The sequence below is a fragment of the Danio rerio genome, chromosome 4 (genome assembly GCF_049306965.1).
Source record: "Danio rerio strain Tuebingen ecotype United States chromosome 4, GRCz12tu, whole genome shotgun sequence".
Lineage (NCBI taxonomy): Eukaryota > Metazoa > Chordata > Actinopteri > Cypriniformes > Danionidae > Danio > Danio rerio.
Window position 1 is genome coordinate 66,833,381 of NC_133179.1, and position 12,670 is coordinate 66,846,050.

Sequence of the window (12,670 nt, forward strand, 5' to 3'; positions counted from 1 at the left end):
ACACAAACATGAATATCTTGAACCACATAAAAAAACATTACGAAAAAGATCTCCAAACCTTGAAGTCTTAAATAACTTCTTAATGTGAGGGGAAAGCCTTCCTTCTTTAAAAAGCCCTTTCTTGCTGTGCCTATTGTTATTTAAATATGGTTTAGGTTATCATATATGACGTAAAAAGGAAGATTAATACCAGTGTGTATAGGAGCTCTCTTTCTCAGCTTCTTAAGCTGCCCCGAATGAGTGAAACTCTAGGTTTGGGTATCGTTTGGTTTTTCGATACCGGTGCTAAATTGATACTTTTAAAACGATACCGGTGCCAAAACGGTGCCTGAATCAACACTTTTTAGCCACAAAATGATGGTGGATACCTCTACAAAAATATTTTATTTGACAAATGATTTTTTTCAAAATAATTTTAATAGAACAATATAATTACAGTTTAAAGTAAACATCAATTCATATTGTATTACATTAATACATTTCATTTGATCATTTGTTGGTTAGCATGAATTTAAGATTTGCATTATGAAATTACATTAGCTTACTATTTACCTGTGGGGGGCGGGCAGGGGCCACATACTTTTAGGAGCACATTTTAACATGTATATCACAAAATACTTAAAACATTATTGGAAGTCATTTGTTTTCATCCATCACTCTGCAGTCTTCATAAACAAGATAATTAAATAACTTAAACTCAAAATAATCTTCCTTGTTCATTTATTTGACAAGTAACATTGTACTGGTGTAGGAGAACACATTTCTAACATTCAAGTACATCAAGGCACATTGCTGCACCTGTAAACTTTAACAGGCCTACAGTTCAAGTCGATTCATTTTGCCCTCCCATTCATTTAAAATAATGTTTTTGAAAACTTTTAGTGTTTCCTAAAACATAATTATTCTGGAGTCATAATAAGTCCTATTTCTTATTGTTTATTTCATGAATAAAAGCCGTTTGTAATAAAAATAAGTAAATAAAAATAAGGTCAGTATTATTAGCCTCCTTAAGAAATATTTACTATATATTTTTGATTTACACAACAAATCAGTTACAAAATAATTCGACTAATTATTTTAACTTTCGTAGTGAACTGATAAGTCTAAATTACACTTTAATCTAAATAAAAGACTATAAAATACTTAAAAAGACTTTGTCTGAATACTGTCTTGCAAAATAACTAGTAAAATGTTCAGCACTGACTGTCAGCATAAAAAAGTAGCGTTAGATAATAGAAACGAGTCAGTTAAACTATTGTGTTTAAAAATGTGTTGTAAATAAATCATGTGTTCAAGACAGAAATCAAAAATGAATGAAGTCAAAACTAAACGAGTTGAATATTAAATGTTTAGTGATGCTGTGACAACACCTATATGTGCCTTTTTTCATGCAACCCTCACGTCCATGCCGCAGCACCGAAATTCATACGCTGATTTAATACCGGTGCATACCGGTTACCATGGTACCGGTGCTATAATGGCACCGGGTTTCGGTAACAAACCCTAGAACACACTGATCATGTCTACAGTTTATCTCCAGCGTGAATCCTCTCATGTGTTTTCAGGGTTTCTGAGCGAGTAAACCTCTTACTGCAATGTGAACACTTGTACGGTTTATCTCCAGTGTGAATCCTCTGGTGCCGTTTCAAATCTGCAGCTGTAATAAAAGTCGTCTCACACTCCAAGCACATATACTCTCTCACACCAGTGTGGACCTTCATGTGTTGTTTAAGGTGTGATGATGTGCTGAAACTCTTCCCACATTGAGTGCATGTGAATGGTTTCTCTCCAGTGTGGATCCTCATGTGTAGATTAAGATTTGATGAGTGGATGAAACTCTTCCCACACTGAGGGCATGTGAATGGTTTCTCTCCAGTGTGGATCATGATGTGTTGATTAAGGGATGATGAGTGGCTGAAACTCTTCCCACACTGAGTGCAAGTGAATGGTTTTTCTCCGGTATGGATCCTCATATGTCTATAAAGCGACGAAGATTTGCTGAAACTCTTCCCACACTGAGTGCATGTGAATGGTTTTTCTCCAGTGTGGATCATCATGTGCTTTTTAAGGTGTGATGAGCAGTTAAAACTCTTCCCACACTGAGCGCATGTGAATGGTTTCTCTCCAGTGTGGATCCTCATGTGTTTTTTGAGGTATGATGAATCGTAGAAACTCTTCCCACACTGAGTGCATGTAAATGGTTTTTCTCCGGTGTGGATCTTCATGTGTTTATAAAGCGACGATGATTTGCTAAAACTCTTCCCACACTGAGGGCATGTTAATGGTTTCTCTCCAGTGTGGATCCTCATGTGTAGATTAAGGAATGATGAGTGGTTGAAACTCTTCCCACAATGAGTGCAAGTCAATGGTTTTTCTCCAGTGTGGATCTTCATGTGTTTATAAAGCGACGATGATTTGCTAAAACTCTTCCCACACTGAGTGCATGTGAATGGTTTCTCTCCAGTGTGGATTCTCATGTGTTGATTAAGAGATGATGAGTGGCTGAAACTCTTCCCACACTGAGTGCATGTGAATGGTTTCTCTCCAGTGTGGATCCTCATGTGAGTCTTTAATTTGCTTTTGCTTGCCAAACTCTTGTCACACGGAGTGCAGGTAAAACAATTCTTGTCTCTCACTTTTAACACACCATCAGTCTCTAAATGAGTTTTGTCCTCAATTTTGACATGATGTTCCTCCTCTTTACTCTCCTCGTAGTCTTTAATTAGGTCTGAAATAGAAATAAGTTTACTTTTTAGTAAATCATAAAACTCAGTGAAAAGGAAGTGAAAACATTGGCTACACAAATCTTAATTTTGATGCACATTAAATGTAAAGACAAAGCAGATCATATTTAGATTGATCTTGTCATATTAACCTCCTGTCCATTACACAGATACACATTTAAGCAGATTCTTATATGATTATTCCCAGATTAATTTTTGTCATATTGATGAGACATAAATTTGAAAGCTGTAAATGGCCAGTTTCTATTTGTATATATTCATAATCACAACAAAACAATTTGTTTTTGTAAAACTTGTAAAGCCGATAGGGAATGCTTTTTCATTCTGTGCCTGACTGGTAAACCTGTTAGAAAAAACAGCTGAATCTCTGAGAATATTTGCCTCATAGACATATGACACATGTATAATATCTGCATAAAGCTTTAAATCTGCACCTTTATATGACAAATGTTATAGAGGTATGTAATCTTTATGTAACAATTGCAATGCAGAAATCTAACACTTTAGTGTTTTATCTCATCAAACAAATGTAAACATTAGTCAAAGATAACACAATTAAACACATTGTGCAGTTTTTAAATCAAGTTTTTATTCTTAAATTGAAGACAAAATACTGAACTACACAGCCTTGTGTGAAAAAAAAAATTCCCATTAGAACAACTTTAATTTATCACACCTGCTTCAAGTTCTCTAGCCACACCCAGACCTGATTACTACCACACGTTCGCAATCAGGAAATCACCAAAATAGGACCTGTCTGACAAAGTGAAGTAGACCAAAAAAAGCCTCAAAGCTAGACATCATGCCAAAATCTAAAGACCTTTAAACACAAATGAGTAAGAAAATACTTGTGTCACGAGTTAAAAAAAGAGTGAGCTCAAATGCAAGTCTTTATTGAGAAGCGAGTCTTGGAAAAAGCAAAAGTCAAAGTAAACACCCGGTCGGGTGAGCACTGAGGAAGTGCCGTAGGAAAAAACAACCAGACACTCACTCACTGGTGGTCTTGGAAACATACAGGGTGAGTAACAAAATAATATGCACACAAATGATCGATAACATACTGACAAACATGAAGGGGAATGATGTGGTATAAACAGAAAAAAAGGCAAACGAGAGCTTCTGTGACTGCAAATAAAAGCAGATGACAAGAGATAATCTGTAACACAGATCAAAGCTCCTTTCACACAGTGATACCGGTAAATATGCAGAAAATTTCCGGAACGACTTTACCGGTATATTCAAAATAGCGCTGTTCACACAGGCGAGGACGTTACGGAAATTTTCCAGAAAAGACCTTTCACAAATCCATTCCAAAATACCAGTAAATTCTGACATCATTCACCACAAATGAGCCTTAAACGGCTGCGCTTGTATTTGTAAATATTTGACTACATTACAAACTCTGTGGATGATCAGTATTGTGAACAACTTCGAAGAAAACATATGGAGGATCACTTTGGCATGTCGAGATGTTCATAATATGTGCGTGTGCTGGCTCTCACAGGCTGTTTCACAGGCACACGCAAATCGTGAAGGTAAACAAACAGCGGCTTATCATAAGCATCTCATCGATGATTATTTACACAGTTGGCATTAAGAAGAACATATAAACGTGATCTGACTAACTTCTAACTAAATGCGTCTGACTGTTCTGATTGGCTAAAGCAGGTGTCTCACGTCAGCACGTTCTAGACGTGCACGCGTTCTTTCCGGCAATCTTCCTTCTGCATTCACACAGCGCAGCATTCTGGCAAATTACCGGGAATGTTACAACTTCTCTTTCTGGAAAATAGCCAGAACGAATTTACCGGTATTTTCAAAAAGGACCTGTTCACACATACAACCTTTCCAGAAAATTGCCGGTAATTTTCCGGAAAGGTCTGCATGTGTGAAAGGGGCTCAAGAAAAGAGAGCCAAAGAGTAAGGTATCAAAGGAGGATGTCACATCAAAGATTCAAGTGTTACCACTCAGTGGGTTATGTCACAAGACTCGCGTCACTTTATTGTGGCTTTGAGGCTCAATGGGATTCTAATTACTGGCCAAAGTTATATAAAATTACACTTTATTACAATATATATGTTAAATATAAATAATTATAATATGCATTATATAATATTAAATTAAATTACATGGGGGCCATGGGGGGTGGTTCGTTCGAACAACCCGAAACCCCCTGGCTACGGGCATGGCACAGTGATCTGTGTCATTACAAGGGCTTTTCCCACAGCTGGTGGAGAACACGAGAGTTCGGTTTGAGTTCAGTGTAGTGCATACATTTTCATTGTTTTCACTGTAAAATCCTCACTGCGTGTGCAGATTAAAGAGACATTTTTGCAGAATGCATCTTTGCACCTAAAAACGTCAAACGCAGCACCAAGAACAGATTAAAACAGTTGTTATGTGAACTTGATGTAAAAAAGCCTGCAATGCTTGCACCGCCTTTGTGCTCTACTTATTGGCTCACTGCTCTACAACTGAATGTAAATGATTGGTTAATATCAGCTGTCAATCACTCAGTCAATGCCTTCTGCCTTCAGATGATAGGAGCTTAAACTGCGAAAATGTAAAGCGCTGAAGATGGAAGAATGAAATAACAGACAGATTTGCCTAAAGATATTAATAACGGCGCATCTTATTAGTGATCATGTGCTGAGTGTTAATCCACCATTTACACTTTTCCAAGAGTGGATAAAAGACTTAGTTGCTTCAAGTCCACAGGTAACAGTGTTTGGCGCTGAATCTACACATTTAAGTGAGAGAGGTATTGTATAATCCTTCATTTAATCCTCACGATGCTGTCAGCTGTGCAAGCGGCAGCTATATGTAACATTTAACACAGCTCATGAAAAGACTGTTATTGCTATTACGATGACATGCAAATAATAAGTTATATATCAATATGAATGTGGGGCGGGGCGATGGATCGTGATGCAGGCCCAGCATCGTGAAGTTTGTCGGCCATCAGCGATGGACAATGGCATCTAAAAAAATAATACAATTGATCAGCTACAATCAACATCATCTTCCGAAGAGCTTCATAAGAAAATACTTATTCTGCAAGCGGAATGAGGATCTCCACATAAGATCACGCCAGATTCATTATGAACATGGTGAACGAGCTGGCAGGTTATTGTGTTACTAACTGAAAAAATCCTCAGCAGCTGGCGTTATAGTAGCAGTTAGTAAGGATGATGGCAGTATTATGACTGACAAACAGGGTATTAGTGATCAATTTAAAAAACTTCTATAAAACTCTTTACAACTCTGAGGTAAACTAAATTGAACGTATTGAGAGCTTTAATTATTTAGAATTACCATCCCTCTGTGATTCAGATCAGTTGACAAAAGAAGGGATTTTAACACCTTCTGAAATTGAAAATGCAATTAAAAAATTGAAAACCGGAAAAGCACCAGGCCCTGATGGTTTCCCGGCTGAGTTTTATAAGAAGTGTTTATAAGTAACACCCCTGTTGTGCAAGGTATTTGCTAAAGCTCTTGTTTCGGAATCCCTCCCCCCTTCATGACATCGGCTGTTATAACAGTACTTCTTCAAAATGGTAAGGATCCACTTAAATGTGAATCTTATCGTCCGATCAGCTCACTCTGCTGTATAAAATCCTGGCTAAAGTGCTGGCAATTAGAGTGGAGTCAGTCATGAGAAAGATAATTCACCCAGATCAAACTGGTTTCATTGTTGGGAGACAGTTATCTTACAAACTTTGTTGCTTATTTAATATTACTTATTTACCTAAAATAATACCAAATCCAGAGGACTTAATTACTTTAGATGCCCATAAGGCATTTGAAAGAATAGAGTATATCTATTCATTTACAGTGCTTAAAAATTTGGTTTTGACCCTGGACCTAATGGCTCGTTTCCACTGACTGGTACAGTACGGTTCGGTTTGGGTCACCTTTATCAGGCTTGCATTTCCTCTACCAAGGGTACCCTTTTAGTTGACAAAGTTTCAGTCGACGTCATTTTCGCTCGAGAAAATGTCTACAATAAAGCTGCACAGGTCGTTCACATATCATATGAAAAGCACTTCTCCTAAAACAGATGCTTTATACACATAAATACTTGTGTATAAATGTTTATTACTAACTTTTCTATGAACATTAGTTGCAGATCTACTGATCTCAAAGATCTGCAGATCAATGACAGTGCGAAATACCCTACTGTAACGTCTGTAATTATATAAAGTAAATAAATAAATTAACATATAGGAAGACATACAGACCCTTACAGTCTCCGATATGTTAGCAACTACAGAAGAACTACACAAAGCAGACATTTCATCTTTAATTAGATTCAAAACAGCACAAAGTATAGCCTCCAGTCAGTGAAAACCTCTCATCTGTGTCTGTAATCTTCAGCAGCACATGAAGCCTCTGTTAGAGTCATTCCTTCATTCCCAGTTCATATTAGTCCAAAAGGTGACAATAAAGACTAAAACAAGGCAGTTTGTTCACGTTTGCTGAATAAATAACATGCTGCTTGGCTTCGCCTTTTTTCCGCGCTCCACTCCCACATTTGTCCTTTTCTTTCTGAATGTGTCACAGAATGTGTCCCGCGTTTGTCAGCTTCTCACAGGATCAGGTTTCCAAAGCTTGTCAATAATTAACCGCATGTTATTATTATCAGCTCAAGAAGTTTGTTATTTCAAATAGAGACGCGCAGCCAGCGTAAGGAAGAAAGCGAAACCACTCGGGCTTCAGACTGGCTCGTAAAAAACTACGCTGCACAGGGTAAATCTGCTCTTCTCCATGGCTTTGTGGCTGTTTATCAAGACGACGACAGGGTTTGTTTGAGCCCGGATCGACCATGGCTGCATATGTATATAATTCCGCTGTAATCTCTCGCTGTGTATTTCAAACATGGCGGGTCCTTTGTTTAGATTCTGGCTTGTGTCTACGAATGACGTATCTCTGTAAACCAATAGCGTTCAGCTGCACGTCTAGCTCTGCCTTTTAGGGCCTACTCACACTATGTCATCCGTACCATGCCCAGGCCAGTTTCCCAGATCGTTTGAGAAGTGTGAGTGCGCTGAATCGGGCTCAAGCACGGTTCACTTGGCCGGCCCTGGCCCGGTTGGAAGAGGTGTGCCTGAGCGCGGTTCACTTGGGCTTTGGCACGGTATGCTTGTGTGTGAGTGCAAAACGCGCCAAAGCCCGAAACTGAAAGCGAGACGTGACTTTTAAGGGGCTGTTACATATGGATTTATTAATCATTCTTACTGTTCAGTGAACGCAAACTGCCGTAGTTTATTACAGACGAGAACTCCTCGAAGCACGACAGCTGCATGGCTTCAGCAGACCTCCTCATTCCTGCAGCACGAGAGCTTTATGATTGTTTATGAGCGCCAAAAGTGGCAAATCTGTTTGGCGAAATATCTGACTGCGTGTCACCGCATCCCTAAGGACTGTTTGGCGAAATATTCGACTGCATGTCACTGCATAACTAACGACTGAAACGATATAACTAGAGAAATCTTTACTGTGCTGTTGAGTGAGAGAGCGCTTCTCACTGAACAGTGCAGCAGTGATGACGTAAGTGTGCCGAGGCCCGTTTGTGGTGTGAGTGCGGGCCCTCGGGGGAGACGGGAGGGGGACAAGCGCTTTGGCCCGGTTCGAGGCTGCTGTATCTAGTATGAGTACGGCCTTAGTGTTTGGGACCTTTTCGAAAGGGTGCCAAAAAAGTGGTATGGTACGGTTTGGTTCGATACGCCTTTTGACAGTGGAAATGGCCATAAAAGTGTACCAAACCGAACCACTCAGTGGAAACGGGCCATAAAAGCTTGATTAGCTAGCCCAGGTGTGTCTGATTGGGGTTGGAACTAAACTTTGCAGAACACCGGCCCTCCAGGACCAAGTTTGCACATGCCTGCTCTAGAGGAACGAGACAGGGCTGCCCTCTGTCCCCTCTGCTCTTTGACATTGTCATCAAACCTCCTGCAACCATATTAAGGAACTCAGATGGCTTGCAAGGAATTTTCAGAGAGGGACAAGAACATAAGTTTCTGCTATATGCGGATGATCTACTTTTTTCTGTCAATTCCAGATACATGCATTCCAAAAGCTCTTACAATCATTTCAGAATTTGCAAATGTTTCTTGAGACAAAGTCAATCTAGCAAAAAATCTCCTTTTCCCTTTCAATGATAGAGCACAGCAAATGTCTACCCAAACCTTTCCATTTTAAGCAAGTCCTGATAAATTTGTATATCTTGGTGTGAGTGTGACACGTAAATATAAGGATTTGTTTATTAATAATTTTTAAATGACGTTAGACAAAGTAAAACGAGACATGACGCACTGGTCAACCTTTCCTTTATCTTTGGCTGGGAAGATCAATTCCATTAAACTGATAATACTACCAAGATTTCTGTTTCTATTTCAGACTGTGTCTGTTTGTATTGCCAAGATTATAGATTTCAGCAGTCCAATTTTGGTTTAGGAAGGGAGTTAACTGTGTTAAAGACCTGTTTAAAGATGGCATATTTATCTCATTTAACAGTTAAGAACAGACATTGAGATTCCCCAGTCTAATTCTTTTAGGTACCCTCAGGTCCATAGTTTCATTAAAAAACACTTCTGTCCTTCACTGAACCAACCAGAAGCATGCTGGATAGATGAATTGGTAAATATGGACCCATATCAAAGGGGTATGATTTCCATGTTATATGAAGTGATCCAAAGAACTGCCCTCTCCTTCCCTAAACCATATAAATCAGAAATGGGAAGACGAACTGGGACTAGAAATATCAGATACAGCCTGGCAATATGCCATAGAACTGGTACACTCATCTTCTGTATGTGACTCAGATTCATCTTGTCCCAGATGTGGTTTGGAACGAGCAGATCAGTCATATGTTCTGGGGATGCCCTAAATTACATAGATTTTGGGCCAATATTTTTAGACAATTTTCATCTAAATGTAATAAAGATATGGATCCTAATCATTTGACCTCAAATTTTGGTACAGTGACAGAAAAAATGTACCTGTCAGCTAATCACATAGAAATCATGTGAAACGTGAATTAAATTTAATTACAAAACTAACCCTAACCCTAACGAGCAAACGAGTGAAAACGAGGAGTGAAAAAAAATCGCACGTCTCCCTCCCGGTCCTCAAATAAGTTGCACACCTTTCTCACCCCCGGATCCCTTCTAGCTCTTCAGACACGTCATACACTGTCTGCATTAGTTTCAAAAACAGATTTCTTAACGATTTAAAACGGCATCTTTGGATATCTTTTTTGCTGAAGATACTGTTGTCCTGAAAAACTTAAAACAAAACCTTTAAAAAAAAAACTTACATATACCAAAGTAATGGTACAGCAGAACATTTTGGCAGTTTTAAAAAATCAACTTTTTTCTAACCGCAGTATACCTTGTAAACTGTTGTCGTCACATGCCTAAGCAGCAGAACACTGTTTTTAGGATCTAAAATTTTTTTTTTTTTTAAGTCTCAAGCAAAAAGGATTTGAATGTCGCCGCCTGCTGGTACATGAAGAATATGGTCAATACTGAAGAATTTTACACTCAAATGTTTGCATATCATCAGCATGCTGTAATCCATTACTTAAGCAGAAAAAGTCATTTTTAGACTAGTTTGTTGGCCAGTTGTAGTCAGTGCAATGCTAAACGTTATTGTTTCACTATAATTTGTTCATTTTGTTTCACGTCGTCCCACAGCAACATCATATAGTTAAGAATACTGTACAATGTTTTAGAACAATTTATTATTTTAGTGTCAATTTCATTCATCAAGTTTAAAATTGGGGGCATCCATGTTTTTTTGACATACTTTAAACAAGAGTTTCTGCAGGTTTCACCAAGTTAAATTTAAGAATTTTAAAGATTTTTTAAGACCATTATGACTGAAATTTTAGACTCATAAAGGGCTAAAGGCTAAGGAATTTTTCAAATGGCTAAGATGAAAATATTTTATTTTGCCCGATGAAAAAATATCATAATTTAATTATACAATAATAAATTATATTTTTAAAAATTATATTTTAGATATTTTTTAGCAAAAGATTTAAAATTCTGTGTAGCAACAAGTAAGCTTTACTTGTATCCATACACTTTTTTTCCTAAGTAAACTTTCTTTAAAATTAATAAATAAATAAATGAACAAATGCTTTAAACGTTTTAAAACCTATAATAAACTAAATATATGCACAACAATCTGTCTAGGTTGATGTCCTCAGCAGTAATGGAGCACGTTTAAACAAATGTTATTGTAAGTAAATATTTAAACCATTATGATAAATAGAGTTAAAAAGACCTTTTTGAATGAAAAGTTTTATTGAGATGGGTTGTTGGTGATTGTAGATTGAAAATTAGATTTTGGAATTTAAGGCACCGCAGAAACCCTGTTTAAAAGCAATAGCCCCGGTAATTAGCTATTATAATGATGTAATTCTAACTCAGATACTATCTGTGAGAACTAGTAACAACTACTAGAAACAAGTTTAAACCCATAAAGAAGTTGATGAAAAAATTGTGATCAACGTGACATATGCAAATGAAAAGTAAAAGTCAACACTATCACCGTAATAGCAGATATCTTCTATGAGAATACTGTAGGTCAAATATCGTCAGCTCATTTGAACTTTAATTTATTGTTTTTGTTTATTTTATATAGCGCCAGTGCTCAAGGACGCTTTACCAACAGCAGGAGAACAAGAAAAACAATAACCTTAAAAAGGTAGAGAAAATGGGAGACTAATAATACATTAAAAGAATGACAAAAGACACGAGAACAAGTGACAAAAGAAACTCATTCCTGTCTTTCAATGACTGCTTTTGTGCGTTTAGGAGAACTAGGCAGCACACTCAGGGCTGCAAGATGGATTTAATTTAGTAATCAGTATGAAAACCAACCTGTTTGTTCCTGCAGATCTTCCTGTTTGACTGTGAATGTCTCTTCAATCTTCACATCTTCACTCTCCTCTTTAATAAATGCCATCTTTACAATAGTGTGGAGATCAGTCGCTTCAGCAGGGTTTTTTTTCTCTGTGTTTGGACACTTAATCCAGTTCAAAATGAACAAAACAATGAACAGAAACAAAATAATTTCTCTTCAACACTTGCTTCAATGGTTTCTTTATTTGAGAGTAATTAACAAAAATAAATTAGGTGAAACATTTAATTTAAACACTTATTATACACTTTTCTGTTGTTTTATTCAAACAACAGCCTTCAGTTACTGAGAATAAAATAGTACTACTAAAATACTAAAATAGTTATATAAAGGGTTAAAATAATATTTCCAACAGCAGAAACATAATATAGCATCGTATAAAAAACTTAAAACTTTAGAACTTTAACTTTAAATCAGTTTATATCTGTAAACGTTTTAAAACAAACCTTTCTCCAGTTGAATCACAGCGACGAAGCAGCGCTGCCTGATGACGTCACGCGCCACGGCAAAATAAAAGTCTTTTTTGTTTAACTTTTTTTGCCACTATCTGTTGCAGTCATGACTTATTGATACATTTCTCCCATGGTTTTCACTTTACACTTTGTCTGCTCTCTCTCTCACAAACCTTAAATCTAAACATTTTCTTAACTTTTTTTAATCCACTTTATAATGACTTGTATGTCTACAACACTTTCTATTAATATTTGAGTCCAAATCTCATCCTCATAATTATGACCTCTTCTATTTCTACAACTTCATAGGCCTATATAGGGTTTCTTTTTTCACATGAATTGTTTTCTCTTATTATCTGTGTTCCACGTTTCCTGCCATTCTTTAGCAATATCTGTAGTAATATTTAATTTACCTTTACTTACATAAGCATTAAAGGGGTAGTTCACATAAAAATTACAATTCTGTCATTTACTCATCCTCTACTAGTTTCAAAACTGTTTCTGCTGAATGCAAATAAAGAGAATATAGGGGCAAAAAACAG

The 12,670-nt window shown here is 37.1% G+C and overlaps 1 protein-coding gene across 2 annotated transcripts in view; it reads right to left on the reverse strand.

Annotated features, from left to right (window-relative positions):
- Positions 1–706: 706 nt before the first annotated feature.
- Positions 707–12,670, reverse strand: part of LOC108182721 (uncharacterized) — a 162,499-nt gene continuing 150,535 nt past the window's right edge. Inside the window, exons 1-3 of one of the 2 annotated variants that reach the window (XM_073948594.1) lie at positions 12,123–12,152; positions 11,637–11,781; positions 707–2,728 (exon numbers count right to left, since the gene is read on the reverse strand). In XM_073948594.1, the coding sequence (XP_073804695.1) occupies positions 1,524–2,728; positions 11,637–11,721 (1,290 nt within the window). In that variant the 5' untranslated portion in view covers positions 11,722–11,781; positions 12,123–12,152 and the 3' untranslated portion in view covers positions 707–1,523. Of the gene's footprint in view, positions 2,729–11,636; positions 11,782–12,122; positions 12,153–12,670 lie in introns of those variants that run through there. The other variant, XM_073948595.1, reaches the window with a different exon arrangement.